A 22,133-nucleotide genomic window follows, 5' to 3' on the forward strand; every position below is an offset into this window, starting at 1 on the left:
CCGCTTTACTTTCCCACCCACCAGCGCCGTGTGTGGGCCCCCGTGTATTCACATCCTCGCCAGCACTTGTGGCCTTTTTGATTGTAGACCATCCTATCCTAGTGTGTGTGAAGCGGTGCCTCCTTGTGGTTTGGAGTTGCATTTCCTTCATGATTAATGTTAAGCCTCTGTTCATGTGCTTATTGGCTATTTCTATGTCTTCTTTGGAAAAACGTCTCTTCAGATCCTTTGACTATTTTTTCAGTTGAGGTATTTGTCATTTTATTGTTGAATTGTAAGAGTTCTTTATACGGTCTAGATAGAATCCCTTATCGGGTATATATAGTGTGCAAATATTTTCTCCCATTATCTGGGTGATTTTTTTCACTTTTTTTTCCACTTTTTTAATATTAAAGTAAAGTTGTTTTACATTGTTGCGTTAATTTTTGCTGTACAGCAGAGTGATTCAGTTATACAGGTACACACATTCTTTTGTATATTCTTTTTCATTATGCTTTATTACAGGATATTGAATATAGTTCCCTGTGTTATACAGTAAGACCTTGTTGTTTATCCATTCTATATATATTGGGTTGGCCAAAAAGTGACTTCGGTTTTGGGTTTTGTACTTATTTATTTATTTCTAGCTTTATTGAGATTATTGACATACAACATTGTGTAAGCTTTATTGAGTTTATTGACGTACAACATTGTGTAAGTGTAAGGTGTACAGCATAGTGATTCGATAGATGTATTTATTGCAAAATGATTACCACAGTAATGTTAGTTAGCACATCCATAACCTCACATACTTACAACTTATTTTTAATTGGGGTAGAGTTGTTTTACAGTGTTCTGTTAGTGTCTACCGTACACTGAAATGGAGTTCCCTGTGCTATACAGCAGGTTCTTATTAGTCATCTGTCTTATACAGCTTAGTGTATATATGTTAATCCCAATCTCCCAGTTCATCTCACGCCTGCTTCCCCACCGTGGTGTCCATATGTTTGTTCTCTACATCTGTGTCTCTTATTTCTGCCTTACAAACCAGTTTATCTGTACCGTTTTTCTAGATTCCACAAATATGCCTTAATATACGATATTTGTTTTTCTTTTTCTGACTTCGGTCTTTATGACAGTCTCTAGGTCCATCCCTGTCTCTACAAATGACCCATTTTCGTTCCTTTTTATGGCTGAGTAATATTCCATTGTATATATATGTGCCTTCGGTTTTTAAGTAAAAAATAAAAGACACATTTTTCATTTTCACCAAGAACTTTATTGAACAACGTAGTCACCCTTTTGCTCCACTACCATTTGCCATTTTTCGGGCAACTTCATAATTCCATCTTCCCAAAACCTTTTATTTTATTTATTTATTTATTTTTGTGTGTGTGGTATGCGGGCCTCTCACTGTTGTGGCCTTTCCCGTTGCGGAGCACAGGCTCCGGACGCGCAGTCTCAGCAGCCATGGCTCACGGGCCCAGCCGCTCCGTGGCATGTGGGGTCTTCCCGGACCGGGGCACGAACCCGTGTCCCCTGCATCGGCAGGCGGACTCTCAACCACTGCGCCACCAGGGAAGCCCCCTTTTATGTTTTTGAGCAAAGAACTGTTCCAGGTGCCTTTTACTGTCTTCCAGGGAATTGAAATTGTTTCCATTAAGAGAATTTTGTGAAGGCCTAAATAAATGTAAATCCAAAGGTGTGATGTCTGGTGAATACGGTGGATGAATCAGAACTTCTCAGCCAAGCTCTAACAGTTTCTGCCTGGTCATCAAAGAAACATGCGGTCTTGTGTTATCCTGATGGAAGATTATGCGTTTTCTGTTGACTGATTCTGGACGCTTTTCATCGAGTGCCACTTTCAGTTGGTCTCATTGGGAGCAGCACTTGTTGGAATTAATCGTTTGGTTTTCCAGAAGGAGCTCACAATAGAGGACTCCCTTCCAACCCCACCATATACACAGCATCACCTTCTTTGGATGAAGACCGGCCTTTGGTGTGGTTGGTGGTGGTTCATTTCGCTTGCTCCACAATCTCTTCCGTTCCACATTATTGTACAGTATCCACTTTTCATCACCCTTCACAATTTGTTTTAAAAATGGAACGTTTTCATGATGTTTCAATGGAGAGTCTCATGCAGCAATATGGCCAAGAAGGTTTTTTTCGCTTAAGTGGAACCCAAACATCAAAGCGGTTCACATCACCAAGCTGGTGCACATGATTTCCAGCACTTGATCTGGATATTGTGAGTATGTCGGCTGTCTCCCGCGTGGTGTAACATTGACTGTTCTCAGTTAACGTCTGGATTTGATTGTTACCAACTTCAACTGGTCTACCCTAGCGTGGAGCATCGTCCGGCGAGAAATCTCCAGCACGACACTTCGCAGACCACTATTGACACGTTCGATCAGTCATGGCACCTTCTCCATACACTGCACAAATCGTTTTTTTGCGTTTCGGTTGCATTTTTACCTTTCTTGGAATAATAAAGCATAATATACTGAAAATGTTGCTTTTTTTCTCCCATCTTCAATATTAAAATGGCTACACAAAAATTTAACCAATTTTGATAAGTCTTTTTTTAAATGCATGCTGGTATGACAGCTGCCACATACAGTCTAACAAAATTGTTTTGAATGAAGTTAAAGACATCTAAGTGCTACTAGAGCCATCTTACAAAGAAAAACCAAATAAACCTTTTGGCCAACCTGATACTAGTTTGCGTCTGCTAATCCCAAGCTCTCAATCCATCCCTCCCCCACCCCTCTTCCCCTTGGCAACCAAAGTCTGTTCTCTATGTCTGTGAGTCTGTTTCTGTTTTGTAAATAAGTTCATTTGTATCATTTTTGAGAGTCCACATATATTTACGTTATCATATGATACTTGTTTTTCTCTGTCTGACATACTTCACTTAGTATGATCATCTCCAGGTCCATGCATGTTGCTGCAAATGGCATTATTTCATTCTTTTTTTATGGCTGAGTAATGTTCCAGTGTATATATGTACCACATCTTCTTTATCCATTCCTCTGTCTCTGGACATTTAGGTTGCTTCCATGTCTTGGCTGTTGTGAATAGTGCTGCTGTGAATATAGGGATGCATATATCTTTTTGAATTGTAGTTTTCTCCAGATATATGCCCAGGAGTGGGGTTGCTGGAACATATGGTAACTCTATTTTTAGTTTTCTGAGGAACCTCCACACTGTTTTCCGTAGTGGCTGCACCAGCTTTACGTTCCCACCAACAGTGTAGGAGGTTTCCCTTTTCTCCACACCTTCTCCAGCACTTTGTTATTTGTAGGCTTTTTAATGATGGCTCTTCTGACCAGTGTGAGGTGGTATCTCATTGTAGTTTTGATTTGTATTTCTCTGATAACTAGCGATGTTCAGCATCTTTTCATGTGCCTGTTGGCCATCTGTCTTCTTTGGAGAAATGTCGATTTACGTTCTCCGCCCATTTTTTGATTGGGTGTTTTTTTGTTGTTGAGTAGCTGAGCTGGCTGGATATTTTGGAAATCAGTTCCCTGTCGGTTGCATCCTCTGCAAACATTTTCTCCCCTTCCATAGGTTGTCTTCGTTTTGTTCATGGTTTCCTTTGCTGTGCAAAAATAAGCTTGTAAAGTGTGATTAGGTCCCATTTGTTTTTGTTTTTATTTCTGTTGCCTCGGGAGACTGGTCTAAGAAAACATTGGTACGGTTTATGTCAGAGAATGTTTTGCCTATGTCTCTTCTGGGAGTTTTATGGTGTCATGTCTTGTATTTAAGTCTTTGAGCCATTTTTAGTTTATTTTTGTGTATGGTGTGAGGGTGTGTTCTAACTTCGTTGATTTACGTGCATCTGTCCAACTTTCCCACCACCAGTTGAAGAAAGTGTTTTATTTCCATTGTATATTCTTGCCTCCTTTGTCGAAGATTAATTGACCATAGGTGCGTGGGTTTATTTCTGGGCTCTCTATTCTGTTCCACTGATCTACATGTCTGTTTGTGTGCCAGTACCACAGTATTTTGATTACTGTAGCTTTGTAGTATTTTGTCAAGTCTGGGAGGGTTATGACTCCTGCTTTGTTTTTTTCCCTCAGGATTGCTTTGGCAATTCTGGGTCTTTCATGGTTCCATATCAATTTTAGGATTATTTGTTCTAGTTCTGTGAAAAATGTCATGGGTAATTTGATAGGAACTGCATTAAATCTGTAGATTGCTTTGGGCAGTATGGCCATTTTAACAATACTCATTTTTCCAGTCCAGGAGCATGAGATATCTTTCCATTTCTTTGAATCATCTTTAACTTCCTCTGTTAATGTTTTGTAGTTCTCAGCATGTAAGTCTTTCACCTCCTTGGTCAGGTTTATTCCTTAGTTTTTGGGGGGGGGTTTGGTGTTTTTTTGTTTTTTTTTACATTCACTTTCTGCTCTTTCATTTTTAGTGTAAAGAAATGCATCCGATTTCTGTATGTTAAAGTGTAAAGAAATGCAACTGATTTCTGTATGTTAATCTTGTATCCTGGTACCTTGCTGAATTCGTTTATCAGTTCTAGTAGTTTTTGTGTGGCGTCTTTAGGGTTTTCTATATATAGTATCATGTCATCTGCACATAGTGACAAGTTTACCTCTTCCCTTCCAATTTGGATACCTGTTTCTCTTTCTTGTCTGATTGCTGTGGCTAAGACTTCCAATACTATGTTGAATAGAAGTGGTGAGAGGGGGCATCCTTGTTCCAGATTTTAGCAGGAAGGCTTTTAACTTTTCCCCGTTGAGTGTATATCGGCTGTGGGTTTGTCATAAATAACTTCTATTATGTTTATAGATATGTTTCCTCTATACCCATTCTGGTAGGAGTTTTTATCATGAATGGATGTTGAATTTTGTCAAGTGCTTTTTCTGAATCTATTGAGATGATCATTTGGTTTTTGTCTTTTCTTTTGTTGATGTGGTGTTTCACATTGATTTGTATATGTTGAACCATCTTTGTGAACTTGGGATGAGCTCCACTGGGTCATGTTGTATGATCTTTTTTATGTGTTGTTGGATTCAGTTTGCTAGTATTTTGTTGAGAATTTTTACATCTATGTTCATCAAAGATATTAGCCTGTAATTTTCTTTTTTGGTAGTGTCTGGTTTTGGTATTGGGTCGATGGTGGCTTCATAGAATGTCTTTGGGGTATTCCCTCCTCTTCAGTCTTTTGAAAGAGTTTGAGAAGGATTGGTAAAAGTTCTTTGTATGTTTGGTAGAATTTGCCTGTGAAGCCATCTGGTCCTGGACTTTTGTTTGTATGGAGTTTTTTTTATTACAGATTCTATTTCACTTCCAGTTTTCAGGCTTTCAAAGTATCTTATTTCTTGTGATTCAATTTTGGTGGGTTTTATGTTTCTAGAAAGTTGTCCATCTCTTCTAAGTTGTCGAATGTGTTGGCATATAGTTGTTCATAGTATTCTGTTACGGTTTTTTGTATTTCTGTGGTATTGGTTGATATTTCTCCTTTTTCATTTCTTATTTTGTTTGAGTCTTCTCTCTTTTTTTGGTGAGCCTGGCCAGAGGTTTGTCAATTTTTGTTGGGTTTGTTACCCTTTCAAAGAACAAGCTTTTGGTCTTATTGATTTTTTCCTAGGTTTTTTTTGTGTGTGTGTGTGGTACATGGGCCTCTCACTGTTGTGGCCTCTCCCGTTGCGGAGCACAGGCTCCGGACGCGCAGGCTCAGCGGCCATGGCTCGCGGGCGCAGCCGCTCAGCGGCATGTGGGATCCTCCTGGACCGGGGCACAAACCCGTGTCCCCTGCATCGGCAGGCCAACCCCCATCCTCTCCCTGGGTCTGACCTCTGAAGCCCAAGCTTCAGCACCCAGCCCCCGCCCGCCCCAGTGGACGGGTGTCTCAGTCTGGGGAGCACAGGGCAGCAGTGAGCACCGTATGTGCAGGTCACTGTCTGTGTTGCCTTTTGCAGACCTGCTGTTGTGCTCTCTCTGAGGCCCTGAAGCTCCTTCTTTGTCCACGCTGATCTCCCTGCCAGCGAGGGCACTGTCCAGGGTGCAGGAACCTTTCCTCTTCCACAGCTCCCTCCCTGGGGCCCAGGTCCTGTCCCCATTCCTTTCTCTCTCTCTCTTTTTCTCTTCTTCTTTGTTTTGCCCTGCCTGGTTCCATGGAGATTTTCTTGCCCTTTCTGAAGTCTGAGGTCTTCTGCCAGCGTGCAGTAGGTGTTCGGTGAGAGCTGTTCCACACGCAGGTGGATTTTTCATGTATTTGTGGGAGGACGTGAGTTCCACGTCCTTCTCGTCCTTCTCCTCCTCCACCGTGATCTCTTTCCTCCACATTTTCCTCTTTGAGTTTTAATTTCCTTTAACGTTACTGCTTTATTAAGGGTTTTACTTTCTGGGGTCGATTTTGGTTATTTATGTTTTTTTCTAAAACAATCCTTGGCATGATTATAAATGTATTATTCTAAAGCTTTTCCTTATCTTCTTGTATGATTCTTTTACAATTTTTGTTTTCTTTTGGAGTATAGTTGATATACAATGTTGTGTTAGTTTCAGGTGTACAACAAAGTGATTCACTTATACATATACCTATTTGTTTTTCAGAATTTTTTTCCCACTTAGGTTATTACACAATATTCAGTAGAGTTCCCTGTGCTATACAGTATGTCCTTGTTGATTATCTGTCTTGTATGTAGTAGGGTGTATAGGTTAACTCCAAACCCCTAATTTATCCCTCCCCGTTGCCTTTCCCCTTTGGTAGCCATAAGTTTGTTTTCTAAGTCTGTGAGTCTGTTTCTGTTTTGTTAATAAGTTCATTTGTATCATTTTTTAGATTCCACATATAAGTGATATCATATGGTATTTGTCTTTCTCTGTCTCACTTACTTCACTTAGTATGATCATTTCTAGGTCCATCCATGTTGCTGCAAATGGCATTATTTCATTCTCTTTGATGGCTGAGTCATATTCCATTGTACGTATGTACCACATCTTTATCCGTTCACCTGTTGATGGATGTTTAGGTTGCTTCCATATCTTGGCTATTGTAAATAGTGCTGTAATGAACATTGGGGTGCGTTTATCTTTTCAAATTGTGGTTTTCTTTGGATATATGCCCTGGAGTGGGTTGGCTGGATCACATGGCAACTCTGTTTTTAGGTTTCTGAGGAACCTCCACACTGTTCTCCACAGTGGCTGCACCAACTTTCATTCCCACTGGTAGTGTAGGAGGGTTCCCTTTCCTCCACACCCTCTCCAGCATTTATTGTTTGTACATTTTTTAACAATTGCCATTCTGACCAGTGTGAGGTGATACCTCGTTGTAGTTTTGATTTACATTTCTCTGATAGTTATCGATGTTGAGCATCTTTTCATGTGCTTTTTGTCCATTTGTATGTCTTCTACGGAGAAGTGTCTATTTAGGTCTTCTGCCCAGTTTTCAATTGCGTTGTTTTCTTTCATACTGAGCTGCATGAGCTGTTTGTATATTTTGGAGATAAATCCTTTGTCAGTTGCTTCGTTTGCAAATGTTTTCTCCCACTCTGTGTGTTGTCTTTTTGTTTTGTTTTGATGGTTTCCTTTGCTATGCAAGAGCTTGTAAGTTTAATTAGGTCCCATTTGTTTATTTTTGTTTTTATTTTCATTACTCTGGGAGCTAGGTCCAAAAAGATACTGCTGTGATTTATGCCAGAGTGGCTGTCTTTGTTTTCCTCTAAGAGTTTTATAATATCCGGTCTTACATTTAGGTCTTTAATCCATTTTGAGCTTTTTTTGTGTATGGTATTACACAGTGTTCTAATTTATTTCTTTTACATGTAGCTGTCCAGCTTTCCCAGCACCACTTATTGAAGAGACTGTCTTTTCTCCATTGTATATTCTTGCCTCCTTTGTCATAGGTTAATTGACCATAGGTGCATGGGTTTGTCTCTGGGCTTTCTATTCTGTTCCATTGAATCGTGTGTCTGTTTTTATGCCAGGACCATACTGTTATGATTACTGTAGCTTTGTAGTGTAGTCCAAAGCCAGGGAGCCTGATTCCTCCAGCTCTGTTTTTCTTTCTCAAGATTGCTTTGGTTATTTGGGGGTCTTTGTGTTTCCATATAAATTTAAAAATTTTTTCTTCTAGTTCTACGAAAAATGCCATTGGTAAATTGATAGGGTTTGCATTGAATCTGTAGATTGCCTTGGGTAGTATATTCATTTTGGCAGCATCGATTCTTTCAATCCAAGAACATCAAATCTGAACATTTGACCCTTTGTCTTTGTAGGGTTATTTATCTCTGATTCCTTTTGACTAGTCATGCTAGAGGTTAATTTATATTTTTTCAGATAAGAATCTGTCAGCTTCATTGAATAATTTTTTGTTCATCTCCTTCATGAACCTCTGCTTTCATTTTTGTTACTTTCTTACATTTTTTCTATTGTCACTTTTTTCCAGCTTCTTGAACAGTTATTTTTCAGTCAGCTTTATTGAGATATAATTGACACAGAGTTAGACTCCCCAGTTCTAAGTATACAGTTTGACGGAATTTGATAAATGTTCACCCCTGTGGATCCACATCACCGGCAAGGTAGGGAACACTAATTCCCAGGGACGTCCCTTGGACTCCTTGATCAGTGGGTTGGGCCAGAGGGAGTGGCTTGGGCATCTGCCCACCCCTTTGGTGGTGCCGTGTACAGGGATCATGGGTGCAGGACCCTGCTTTTGCTCCTGGCACCGCAGAAGTGACAGTTAGGTTCTGACTTTCTTGTGTCTTGTTCATAATTTGCCCCAGCTGCACGTGTGTGCAGTTATTTTTAGTCCCTTGTAGTTTATTTTATCTGTTGCTGGAGGAGACATTTGTCCATGTGCAAGCCCTGCAGCAAAGGGTCCCAGGTCCTGGCCTACCTCACCCTCACTCCCTGGCCCTATGGTGCTGTTGTTTTGCCTCTTCTAGAATTTCACATGAATGGGATCATGTGGTGGGTTGTCTTGGGTTTTTCTGGCCTCTTTCACCCAGCCTAATCGTCAATGTTTGTCCTTAGCATTTACTGCTGAGTAGCATTCTGTGCACGCATGTCCCTTGGTGTATCTGTTTACTGGTGGATGAAAGGTTGTTCCCAGTTTTGTCTCATGAATAAAGCTGTTGTGTATGTCTGTACACAGGATTTGTGCAACACCTTTGCAAGTTCTCTGAGGTAAGAAATGCTACAGAGTTGAATTGCTTGGTCATCTGGTGACTATATCTTTAATTTTATAAGAAACTGTAAAACTGTCTTCCAGTGTGACTGTCCGTTATGTGTGTCCAGCCAGCAGTGTGTGAGACGCCAGTTGCTCTGTAAGCTGTCAGCACTTGGTGTTGACGCTTTTTAACTTTAGCCGAGCTGGTGCCTGTGCAGAGGTCACTTACTGTGGCTTCGTGTCTCATTTCCCTAATGATTATGTTCAATCCCTGGTTATGTGTTTGTTTCTCATCAGCATCTTTTTCTTTTTTTGGCAGCTCTCTTGAGGTATAACTGATGTGAGGTAAACAGTAGATGTTTACTGTGTACCATTTAGTGAGCTTTGATGTGTGTGAATCCCCATGAAGCTAGGCAGACAATTGAGATGAGAAGCATTTCCAGCATCCCCCAAACTTGGCTTCTTTCCAGTCCATCCTGGCCCAGCCCCAGGCCCCCACTGGTCTACTTTCTGTCACTGTGGAGTGGAGTTTCCTAGAACTTCATGTAAACAGAATCACAGAGTAGGTACTTATTTTTTTTAATTGTGGTAAAATTCACATAAAAATCTATCGGCATGTTAGCCATTCTAAAATCTAAAATTTAGAGCCCCTTATTACATACACAGTGTTGCATGACCCTTACCACTGTCTAGTTCCAGAACACTCTCATCACCCCAAAAGAAGCTCTGGGCCCCTTGGCAGTCACGGCCTTCCCCCTCCCCCAGCCCCTGACACCACTCATCTGCTTCTTGTCTCGGTGGATTTGCCTATTCTAAATATTTCATATTGATGGAGCCATACACTAATTGTCCTGTGTCTGACTTCCTTCCTTTACTTGGCATCATGTCCTCAAGGTCCATCCGTGTGGTAGCCTGTGTCAGAGCTTCACTCCTTTTCATGGCTGGGTCATATTCCATTAGGTGCTTGGACCCCATTCTGCTTATTCCACCATCCATAGATGGGCGTTTGGTGGTTTTCACCTTTTGGCTGCTGTGAGCAGTGCTACTGTGAACTTTTGAGTATGAGTGTTTGTGTGAGGTCCCGTTTTCAGTTCTTTTGGCTATGGGGAGGGGGTGGGCAGTGGTGTGTGTGTGTGTGTACACATACCTAGGAGTGGAATTGCTGGGTCATATGGTAATTCTGTGTTTGACTTACCGAGGGACAACCCAGCTGATTTCCACGGCAGCTGCGCCGTCTTGCATCCCCAGCAGCACGTGTGGGTTCCCGTCGCTCCACATCCTCAGCACGCTTGCTTTTCTCTCTCTTTAATTGTAGCCATTTGTCTTGGTTCAGGCTGATGTACCAAATCCTGCAGACCGGGTGGCTTATAAACAACAGAAGTTTACTCCTCATAGTTCTGGAGGCTGGACGTCTGAGATCAAGGTGTCAGCAGGGCTGGTTCTGGTGAGGGCTGTCCTCTGGGGTACAGAAGTTTCTCGCTGTGCCCTCGCATGGAGGAAGCGGTGAGGGAGCTCTCTGGAGTCCCTTTGCTAAGGACACTAATCCCGTTCATAGGGCACCACCCTCATGACCTCCTCACCTCCCAAAGCCTCCACCTCCTGACACCATCACCTCGGGGATTAAGTTTCAACATAAGAACTTTGCACGGGCCGTGGGGGGCGGACACAAACATTCAGACCACAGCTCTATCCTCTTGGGTATATGGAGATAACTTGTAATTTGCACATTTCTAATGACTGACAGTACTGGGTGAGCATCTTTTAAATGTGCCCATTTATCATTGAATGTCTTCTTTGATGACACGCCTGTTCAGATGATTTGCCCATTTAAAAATCTGGCGTTTTCTTACTATTGAGTTATATGTGCTTTGCATGCATTCTGGATACAAGCCCTCGTCAGAGGTGCTGTGTAGCAGACGTTTTCTCCCCATGTTCACTTGTCTTTCTGATGTCGTAACAGTCTTTGGAATTGCAAACGTTTTGCATTTTGATTGTGTCCAGTTTTCAGATTTTTTCCCTACTTGGTTTATGCATTTGTATCCTTGATGGGAAGTGTTGGCAAATCCAAGGCCAGTAGGATTTTTCTCTTGTGTTTTCTTCTCAAGGCCGATTCGGGTGCCTCTTCGCTTCAGGTCTCTGCTCCACTCTGAGCTGGGTACTGGCACACGTGGGGTAGGAGGGAAGGTGCATCTGTGCACACGGAGTCCAGTGGCCCCAGACCCGCTCGTTGGGCACCTCGTCCTCCTGCTGACTTGCCTCGGCACCTCCTTCCGACAGGAACCGCTGCACGTGAGTCTGTCCTGGACGCTCTTGGGTGTCGGTGACGGGTTGTCTGTCACAGCAGGACAGCACTGGCCCCGCTGCTGTAGCTTCACTGCTGTGTTCATTTCAGGCAGTGCTGATTTTCCTGCTTCTCTCTGATTCTCAAGTGCTGAGACTGTTCTGGTGTCTCTGCATTCCCACATGAACTTCAGAATCACCTTTCCCACGTCTGCGAAAGAAGCCTGCTGGGATTCGGGTTGTGATCGTTTGAGTGTGTGGGTGAATTTGGGGACAATCCACGCCTTTCCAACATCGCGTCTGCTGGGTTATGACCCCGACATTTCTCAGACTTTAAGTCATCCTTAATTTCTCTCAGTACCGTTTTGTCATGTTCATCTTTCATCAAATGTATGAATACTTGGGCACAAGCCCGTGTTTCATATCTGATGATCCTGTCAGTAGCCTTATTTTACTTCAGTTTATGGCTGTTCCTGGAAGGGTACAGAACTACCGTTGGTTTTTGTGTGTTGACTTTGGACGAAACATACTCATCAGGTCAGTTTCTCCAGGTTCCTTAGGAGTTTCTAATAGAGGATCAGGTGCTCTACAGATCAAGAGAGTGTCCCCGTTTCCTCTGTAATCTGCGTGTCTTGTATCCTCTTTCTTGCCTTGTTCACTGTGCTGGCTGGGCCTCCGTGAGGACGTTGACTCGGGGTGTGGGAGCAGCATAGCCCTCAACCCCCGGCCTCAGGGCGTGTCGCTCCCCGCAGACGCAGCGTGGGAGCTGCAGCTGCTCCTGTGTCCTGTATCAGGTTGAGGAACCTAGTTTGCTGAGAGCCCTTTTACTGTGTAAAATCTTGAAGGCGTGTTGAAATTTGCCCAGTGCTTTTCTGCACGTATTGAGTGCTCCTGTGGTTTTTCTTCTTCCCTCAAGCTGCCTTGCGCCTTTGGATGAATCCCATTTCATCATAAATCCTGTCTCTTCCTCCTTACGTGCTTTTGGATTCTGATTGCTTGTGTCTTGTTAGGGTGTAAATCCCGGCTCAGGAGAAACTCCCATCTGGAGATGCCTTGTCTAGTGAGTTCTCTGGCTCGGTAGCAGGGTGGCCTGGCCTCACAGACTTGGTTGGGCTATTGCCCTCTTTTCTGGAGCCGCGTGTTTGGAAGTGGGCTGGTGTTCTACGTTAAACGTTGGCAGAATTCACAGTGCGGCATCGGGGCTGGACATCCTCTCCCTGGGAAGGTTGTGGACGCTGCACTTGATGGGGTCGTCCCCGTCTTTCAAGTGTGTGCCCGGCTCCCATGACTTGGGGAGCTTATCGGCGCACGTCGCTGATGAGATTCCGCACGTTTAGGGCCGGTACTGACCTCCCTCTGCCCCTTGCGATGTTGGCACTGGTGTTCTCTGTCTGTACCCTCAGTCAGCTGGGCCCCGAGCTCTTCATCCTCCTGGCCTTTCCTGAGAACTAGCTTTTGGTTTCGCTGACGTTTTTGTAATGATGTCCTATTGCATCGATTTCCCGTCCTCATTGTTTCCTCGCTTCTGCTCACAGTAGGGCTAAGTGGTCTCCTTGCGGTTTCTTATGAGGCAGCTTTGTCCACTCAGCCTTTCTGCTTTGCTCACGCAAGCACTCAGTGCTGTGGACTTCCTTCCGGTGCTGCTTGACCGACATCCCACACGCGGTTGATGTGTTGGTTTTGGGGTTTGTTCGTGTTTTTTTTTTTTCCTTCTCATTCAGTGCAAACTACATTTGTGTTTGTCTTGTAACTTCTCCTTTGGCCGATGTGTTGTTTAGAATTTCGTTGTTTTGATTTTCAACTCCTGCAGCTTGTTTAGACATGTTTTGGTTACTGATTTCCAGTTTCGTTCTGTCGTGGGCAGGGGTGCTCTGGTCTCAGGGCTTCCAGATGTACTGAGACGTGTTTTCTGGGCTGAGGGTGGTCGTCTTGGTAGACGTGCACTTGAAGGTCCTCCAGCCCTTGAGTGTCGGTTTGCTCCCTGGGTTCCGAGCGTGTCCAGGTCCCGGCGTTTCGGCAGCTTCTGCCTGTTCCGTCGCTTACGGGAGAGGGTGCTGCTCCTGATGCTGAGTGGCTGCTGGGTCTCCCCGGGGAGCTGTGGGCTGGGGGCCGTGGCCTTTGTGCCTCTGTGGGCGGCTGTGTCGTGTGAGGACCTCTTGTCCCCAGATCAGCTCCATCCTCACACCCCGTCTTCTCTCCCGTCATCGCGACACGACTCTTGTTCTTGCTGAGACATGTTTCTCGGGAGCCTGCGCGCCCGCGATCAGTGGACCCGCTTCTCTGAACACAGAGAGGGGCAAACGGCTGATCCGTGAGAAGGACAGTCTCCGCTTCCTTTCCCTGCGCACGGAGGCCTCTGTCAGCACACGCGTGGGCTTTGATCTGGGCATCCTGCAGTCCGTCCAGTTCTGAGCCCTTCGGCCTGGAGTTAGCACGGGGGTTGCTGAACCCACAGGGCCGCCCTCATTGCACACGCCAGGCCCGACTCCGAGGCTGTCACCTGTGTGTCCATCTGACCGGCTCTGGATTCCGGGGGTTCCCACAACCCCCCCTTGAGTTCCGCAGTTTGCTCAGCAGCCCACAGGACTCAGGGAAACACCAGTTCACTATAAAGGGATCCTTATAAAGGGTATGATGAGGGGTGCAGGTGAGCGGCCTGGTGAAGAGGCGTCGCGGTGGGGCGTCGGGGGTCCCCAGTGCAGCAGTCTGTCCTGGTGGAGTTGGGATGCACCTCTGTCCTGGTGCGGTGGATTCGTTCCCTAACTTAGAAGGCCCCCGCACCCGCTCCCTTAGGGGGTGTTTCAGAGGCTTCATCCCGTGCGCATGATCGAGGCTTCCCTCCGCCTCTGCCCTCGCCCTCTGCAGAGAATGCCGGGGGCTGACAGTTCTGGCTCAGGAACCATGGCGTGAGCTCTGTAAGGACAGCCCCACCCACGACCAAACAGGCTCCCGTCCCCCCAGGAGATTCCAAGGGACTTGGGGGCTCCGTGTCAGGAGCCGGGGGCAGAGGCCAAATATCAGAGCAGAAGACGCTCCCGGCACCAGGTGTTCGTGGCGGGAGCACAGCTGCTCTGGGACTCCCTCTCTGAGGGGATCCCACGCGGTCAGGGGCCCCGTAGGGGGAACCGGGCAAAGACGAGCGTGCACCTGCTCATGGTCCACATGCAGAGTCCTGCACGGGTGGACGTCAGATGCCCTGTGCCACGTGAGAAGAGCCAGACCCCAGGCCCCAGCCAGATGCTGCCGTGTTCGGGACAGGCTGTATGGACGGATGGAGAGCTCTGTGTGTGCGCAGGCGTCGGGGGGTGCCATAAAGGGCGTGAGGGCGGGGATCGGGGTCACCGCAGGACTGCTCCTGACGGGGTGACACGGGCCTCGACGTTTGCCCGGGTCTCCCATCACGTACACTAGATAGACGTTACAAACCTGTAAAACCTTACCATGTCGTGTGTTTTTCCTTTCAGGGTGACATTTTACCGTATTTTTAAACGCGTTTCTTCGTACCTCTGGATTTCAGAGTTGGTGTTTCCCGTTCCCTTAGAATGTTTGTAGACGGTCCTGAGAGGTAGCGGACAGAGGTCACAGTGACAGCGTTAGGATGGACTCTGCAGCTGCCTGTGGGGGGGGCGGTGGCCCTGGAAGTGCAGGCGCCGCTCGTCTGGGGACGGGAATGCAGGCGTCACCCCACGGGCAAGGGCACACCACTGCCGTGCGGTGGACGGACGCACGGCCGTGGGACGGGACGGTGCCGTCGCCCAAGTCCGCCCAGCGAGCTCTCACGTGTCCGCACGAGCACCCCAGGCGAGATGCCCGAGGCCCCTGGCTCCCCTGTCCCTGCCGCCTGCGGCCTCCCGCCCCGGGGAGCAGCCAGTGTCCTCCACGCCCCGGCTCACGCAGCCCCCTTGGGGCCCTGGCGCCAGCATCCCTGGCAGGAGGCCTCTGCTGCCTGTCGCCCCAGGACGCGCGCTCACCTGCACGGAGCAGAGGCCTTTCAGCCCACACTGTGCCCGAACCTCGCCCCGTGGTCCCCACCCCAGCGTGTGCGCGAAGCCACAGAGCGTCCACACGCACGGCTCCCGCGCAGCTGGGCTGCTCCCTCCTGGGGCTCCGAGGATAAGGCGCCGGTACGTTCTGGGCCTGGCGCAGTGGGCAGGAGCGGACTCCGGTGGTCTCCCCCAGGGCGGCCCCTGGCCACGGGCGTGCATGGCCGGTGCTCGGGTCGGGCGGTGCGTCCTGCCAGACTATCTGCCGGCAGCTCCCCGACCTGCGGGCGATGCCCGTGACCCGGGTCCTGTGAGCGCCATCGCCCGTGTGGGCTTCTGTGGGGACCCGGTTTGCGCCTTTCCTCTGCCTCTCCCTCCGGAGTCCTGGCCGTGTTCACACCCTTTTCCCTGCAGGGCCTGTCGCTCTCTTGGGCCCTTTGCCTTTTTTCCTGTACCTTTGCTTTAAAGTCTGTGTGTGACCTCTTTGTCAGGATAATGCCCTGCGAACGTTTTCCTGGTCTGCGGCTTGTTTTTATGCTCTCGGTGACCTCTGCCCCGGAGTTCTGGTGGGGAAGCGGTTCAGCTCACCCACCTTCTCTTTCAGAGTTTTGGTGTTTGAGTCACGTTTAGGGAACCTTTGCTTCTCCAGCATCGGGACGATCTCCTACATTTCCTTCTGGAGTTTCACCGTCCACGCTTGGGGCTGGGATCCCTCCCTCATGGTTTTGTAGAGTTGCCCCGCTGACCAGCTGGGCTCTCACTAGAGACACTCGTTCCCTCTGAGCTGCCGCCAGCTTTGTCTGTGTGCTGAGTTGGTGGGTGGCACGTGGGGGGTCTGACCCTAAACTGGCCACTTCCTCTTTGCCCTGATGCACAGCCTCACTGCTGTGACTGCACGGAAGGCTTGACAGTCGTGTGCGTTTGCATGTGGGCTTTGAATGAGCTGCTTGATTTCTGCAAAACACACCTTGCTGGGTGTGCATTGGCTTTGCGTTGAATCTGTGGGTCATCTGGGGAACAGTTGACATTTTAACACATTATTGACCGGGGGATTTTTGCAGAAACTAACGCCTGTTCCTGTAATAACGTCTCCGGTCCAAAATGTGTCAGCAGCATTAAGTGTCCAGTCCAGGAATCTGTATGGTCTGTCCCTCCATTTGGGGGGTCTTTGATCTCTCCCAGCCACGCTTTCTCGTTCCCTTTGTAGAGATCTCGCACTTTCAGTTACGTTTACCTGTAGGTTGATGTTTTTTATGCTTTTCATGGACAGCACTGTTAACATTTTTTATTTTCTAATTGCTTGTTGCCAGTGTGTGGAAATATAATTGATTTTTGTACATTGTCCTGGGATCCCGCAGCTTTGCTGGTTTTCTGTTACACGTGAGTCCCCTACGTACACAACCTTCAAGTTGGGAACGTTTCGAGATGCAAACGGGCTTCCTGTCAGCGTCAGGCACGAGTGCGAGTGGCACTGCAGCTGGCCCTCCGCCGGGTACTGCTGGCGACCCTTCAGCTCTACCATCTCCCACCTCCTCCCCCTCCTCCAGGCAGTAACCCTTCTGGCCTTTTCCCTCGATGCCAGCCCCCATGTGCCAGCTGTTGTACTGCACTACTGTACTTTTCAAGGGACTGTAAAAATGTTTTTTTCATCTTTTGTGTTTGTTTTTAATGTATCATTTGCATGGAAAGCATTAGAAACCTGTTACAGTTCAGTACTATGCAGCCGATTGTGTTAGTTGGGTACCTAGGCTGACTTTGTTGGACTTACGGACAAACTGGACTTCGGAACGTGCTCTCGGGATGGAACTCGTTCATGTGTAGGGGACTTAGTGTCATTCTGGTATTTCGTAACCCTTTCGGAATTCTCCCTACCGTCACGTATTTTTGAATGACCAGTTTCGCCTTTGTCTCTGCCCCGAGCGTCCCCTCCTCCATCTCTGCTGGTGGAGCCTGTCCCGTTCCAGCTCAGGGCAGAGCTGGCCTGCGCGCTTCCCCACGTGCAGATGCGAGCCATGGGCTCCTGTGTACACCCCCAATTACAGTGCTGTGTTCCCTCCTGTTCTTAAGTTTCCTGGCCTGTTGTTTGTTTCACTGTAATTTTTCTTTTTTTTTTTTTTTACTGCTGGATTTGATTTGGCGGCCTGGATTTGTGGGGGATGTTGGCGTCTCTGTTCCTGGGAGCTGAGGGCGCCTGATCTCCCTTCACAGGTGTCCGGGTCCAGGACGTGCAGCCTCGTAACAGGAGTTGGGAGACGTCCCTTGTTTCCATTCTCTGGAAGAGTGTGGGTACATCCACGTGATTTCTTCCCTAAAGCTGGGCCCGGGATTTTCTCAGTGGGAAGGTTTTAAGCCACGGGTTCGCTCTCTTGAAATGTAGAACCGTCTGATGTCCGTTGTCAGTTCTGGTTAGACACGTTCACTAGTCAGGAGTCCGCCCGTTCGCCTGCAGTTGTCGCGTTGCCCGGCCTCCACTGCTGGGAGTGTCCACTGCCTGTCTGCGCGGCGCTGGTGGGCTCTGCAGTGACCGCTGATGTGCGGAGCGCGCGCCTCCTTTTTCTGCTCCTGCAGGAGTGTCGCTGAGGGCTGTTGCCAGCGTAGAGGCTTTCCGCAGAGCTGGCTCGGCCGTGCTGGCTTTTCTCTGTCGCGGATCCGCCCTCTCTGTCTCTTCTCTCAGCCTTCGTTGTTTCCGCCCTTCTTCTGCGTCTTCGGGAGGGAAGCTCAGAGCGCAGGTTTCCCGCCTGCTTCCCGGTCAGCACCTGCGCTGACGGCCCTGCGGTCGCCCCGACCCCGGAGATGTGCCCGGGCCGCAGCCTCGGCCTTGTCGTACCCCGAGCATCTCCTGACCTGCTCTGTCGTTTACGCCGTCCTGACGCATCATCGGAGGTGCTGCACGTTCAGGGCTGGGGACGTGCTCGTTGCCTCTGTACAGCTGCTTATGAGCCGCCACCAGTTGGGGCGGGTGGTTTGTGCCCCGTACTCGGGAGCGCCGTTTCCGTCAGCGTCTCCGGAGTGTCCACTGGGAGAGGCTGCTCCTCCCCCCGAGGCCCCTGCGGCTGGCGCAGGCGCTGGGCTGCGCGGTAGGGCTGTCTGCACGCGGTGCGCGCCCGGCCGCCTCGGGGGCTCGGGCAGCCGGGGTCCCAGCGCGCGCTAACCCTGTGTCGTCCCCCCTTCCCCCCGCAGGCCTGCGGCTGCCCGCTCTACTGGAAGGGGCCGCTCTTCTGCGGCGCCGGGGGAGAGCGCACGGGCTCCGTCTCCGTGCACAAGTTCGTCGCCATGTGGAGAAAGTGAGTCCCGGGGCGGGATGGTGGCCCGGCCGTGCCTCTGCCTCCACTGGCCGGTGCTCCTGCGGCCGGGACAGTAAGGGAATGAGACGGATGTCCAGGGGTGCCCGGCACGGCCGTCGTGTCCCTTGCGGGGCCCCATCCGTCTGTGCCCGTCCTCACGGAGCACCCGACCCCGGAGTCTGGGGAGGGGCCTGTGGACGCGCGCGCGGGGTGCAGCCAGGGTGCTCTCTGTCGCCCAGGATGCTCCAGAGCTGTCACGATGACGCGGCCAAGTTCGTCCACCTGCTCACGAGCCCCGGCGGCAACTCCCTGGCGCAGGAGGACTTCGTCCCCTTCTTGCAGGTGCGGCCCCGCCTCCCCGCCGCACACGCCCTTGCCCCCTCCTCGCAGGAGCGCCCCAGTGTCTGCACCCCAGGGGCGGGCGGGCGGGCTCCTCCGAAGCTGGCTCCATGCAGCCCCTCCAAACCCACGTGAGAGGCAGGACGGCGTGGACAGCTCCACACCTGAGCCTGCGGAGCGTGGAGCTGGACAGGGCTTAGCACCTTCGGGGCGCCGGGCACCCCGGCCGGTCGCGGTTTGCAGAACGCTTGTTTCCAAATGCCGTTCTGGTTCCTGTAAACACGGTTTTATTTAGCGCTCTGTGTTACATCCTGTAGAGGAGAATCGAAGGCGGTCCCTGGTTACCCGCGTGTTTCCCGTGAACACGGAGTAACCAAAGTTACCAAAACCATTTGAATGGAAGAGACTTAAAGGGTTCCTGGGACTGCAGTGGTCTGTTGAGTGAGGATATCGCAAGGTTTCTTTCTCAGAATCCGGGATGGACTTCCACAGTGGTCTTTTATACATTTCCACGTGTCAGATTATTACCCTTGGCCGCGAGAGGTGACGTGCTTCCTTAGCTCGTGGCCCAGATGATTCTGTGTGATCCGTTAATTTGATGTGATTTCATGTAACCGTGTGTTTGGGGTGACGCGTGAGCGGCTCTGTGGCTGGATGTGTGAAGCTGGATGTTGGTGGTGGACACGTGCGTTCTTATCCCTGGGCCTGGCAGCACATCCCAGGGCCGTGTCCTGTCCCCCATGTGCAGGACGTGGTGAACACCCACCCGGGCTTGGCATTCCTGAAGGAAGCGTCAGAGTTCCACTCCCGCTACATCACCACAGTGAGTACGAGCACGTCCGCTGCCCCTGTGGCTTCCGTGGGCGCCTGAGGCCCGGGCTCCAGGCCCACCGTGAGGGAATGGACACCCAGCTCCTGGACCCATGGCCCTTTACGGCCCGCTTTCTCACCAGGAAGCGGGTGTGGGCCTCGGGCGCGGGCGGGTTGTGTATCCCCCCTGGGTCCCCAGCTGGGCGCACTCAGCGAGAGCCTGGGTGGTCCTGGCCGCGTGCCCCGGGGTCAGACAGGGCGGGGCAGGCGAGGGGACGTCCAGAGACCCAGCGGTCTCCCTCTCTGGGCAGGAGGGGCCTCAGAGGACGCCCGGGACCCTCCTCCTGAGGGCCCGGTCTCCTCGGGTCCAGGCAAGCACTCCCAGCGAGTTGGAGCGCGGCGCTCTGAGCGCTGCAGGCGGGGTGCCGGCCTGGCTCGGGGACACGAGGACCCCGTGGCCCAGCCCCCGCCCCGGTCTGAGGTCACGGGGGGAGGACGCCCTCCGGCTGTAGGTGGAGGCGGGCGGCGCGGCGGCCCCATGGCACGCCGGCCGGGGGCGCGCTTGTCGTGCGGCGCGGAGCGGACGCTCGTGGCAGTCCGCGTGCCCGCGGCTCCCCAGGCCTCCCTCCGCCCCCTCACCGGTCCGCGTCGCCCTGAGGGCTCGTGGCCGAGGAGCGGTCCCCGGAGCCGTGCCTCATTCCAGCGGCGGCAGGGAGCGCAGCGTGGGAACGGGGCTGTGCTCCAGGTGCTCCGTTCCCATGCCCCGACCTCCCTGTGCAGACAGGACAAGAAGGCAGGGCACGTCCGGGGGGAGGGGACAGCCTCCAGCAGGGAGGGGGGGAGGGGATGTCTCGGACGAGGACAGGTTGGCGGGGATGCCCCGGGAGGAGGGCAGGTGAGGGGACGGCCCGTGACAGGGACAGGCGAGGGGTATCACAGGTGGGGACATCCCCACCTGGGAGCGGAGCTGAGCCCCGTGGCCAAGGTGGGCCTCACTGTGCAGGGGGCAGGGGCACTCTCTGGCCTTAAGTTAACGTTTTTCACTCAGTGGTCAGTTGAGTGTCCGTGGAAGCGTTGGGGGCAGTCTCTCAAACCACCTGCAGTGTAAGACGGGCTCCCAGCCACGCAGGAACTCCGTGCCCACGCCGTCCCAGCTCAGGGGCGGCCGTCTCACCCGGACGTCCCCCCGCACGTGGCAGCGGGTCCGCTTCTCCTGCCACCTGTGTCCTCCCTGCAGCTGGAGGCGGGACTGCTCCCCCCACCACCCCCGTCTGATGATGTGCGGGGCGGTCGCCCTCTGCCGGCGACACGGGGCCCTGCGGTCCAGGGTGCGGAGCTCCTGGTGAGGCCAGGCAGGAGTTCGTAGGCGAGGTCCCAGGCCGGGTACCTGCAGGACCACACGTGGGGTTGCTGCACAGTCACGTGCGGGGCCCCCAGCGCCCAACGTCCCAGTGCTTAGCCGACGGGCCTCCTCCTACAGGTCATACAGAGGATCTTCTACACGGTCAACAGGTCTTGGTCCGGGAGGATCACGTGCGCAGAGCTCCGGAGGAGCACGTTCCTGCAGGTGTGTGGCGGCTGGCCGAGGGGACACGGGGCCTCCTGCATGCGCCGCCCACTCATCCTCCCCAGTTTCCACCGCGACCCATCCACCCCCCCGCACCCGCCCCCCATCAATGCCCCATCCCTCCCCCAGCCTGGCAGCGGTCACCCCACTCGTCTACCCAGCTGTCCTCATTACCCCACCCGGACCCCCTCCCTCCCTTCCCTAGCGCCATCCATTTCTCCACCCACACGCCAGCAGCGCATTCTTTACCCACATACACGTCGTCCGTCGGTCCGCCCACCCGTCGTGTCTCCCTGCACCCACCAGCCTGTCACCCGTCCCTCCATCGACTGACGCATCACCTATTCCTCCCATGCAGTCCACCCACCCGTCGTCCACCTTCTTTCTTGTCCCCCCGCCCGGCCATTACCCACTCCTCCCCGACCCTATCGCCTGTCCCTGCATCCGTCCCCCACCACCATAACCCATCGCTACACCAACCCCGGGTCATCCGTCTGTCCGCCCTCCCAGCCTCCCTCCCCCTCCCTCCACCCACCCAGCACCCAGCTTCCCAGCGGTCACCCCGTTCACCTGCCCACCTGTCGTCGTCACCCCACCCACCTTCCAGCCCTCCACCGTCATCCACCCCTCACCCCCTGACTCGTCCGTCATCCGTTCATTGTCCTGCCTCTCACTTATCCACCCGCCCACGCTTTTTCTTCTTCCGTTCGTCGTGTGCCCTTCCTTTGCCCTCGTCCGTCCCGGAGGCACGGCCCCGCCCT

The 22,133-nt window shown here is 51.0% G+C and overlaps 1 protein-coding gene across 4 annotated transcripts in view; it reads left to right on the forward strand.

The window, feature by feature from the left end:
- LOC308609740 (serine/threonine-protein phosphatase 2A regulatory subunit B'' subunit beta-like) overlaps positions 1-22,133 on the forward strand; it is a 56,625-nt gene that overhangs the window by 23,874 nt on the left and 10,618 nt on the right. For 2 of the 4 annotated variants that reach the window (XM_081223449.1, XM_081223448.1), the window contains 4 exons: positions 18,553-18,656; positions 18,896-18,998; positions 19,744-19,818; positions 21,286-21,372. In XM_081223449.1, coding sequence (XP_081079575.1) covers positions 18,553-18,656; positions 18,896-18,998; positions 19,744-19,818; positions 21,286-21,372 — 369 coding nt within the window. Of the gene's footprint in view, positions 1-10,442; positions 10,533-18,552; positions 18,657-18,895; positions 18,999-19,743; positions 19,819-21,285; positions 21,373-22,133 lie in introns of all 4 variants that reach the window. The other 2 variants (XM_081223447.1, XM_081223450.1) reach the window with 2 other exon arrangements.

The sequence above is a fragment of the Mesoplodon bidens genome (genome assembly GCF_964165515.1).
Source record: "Mesoplodon bidens genome assembly, chromosome: Y".
NCBI lineage: Eukaryota > Metazoa > Chordata > Mammalia > Artiodactyla > Ziphiidae > Mesoplodon > Mesoplodon bidens.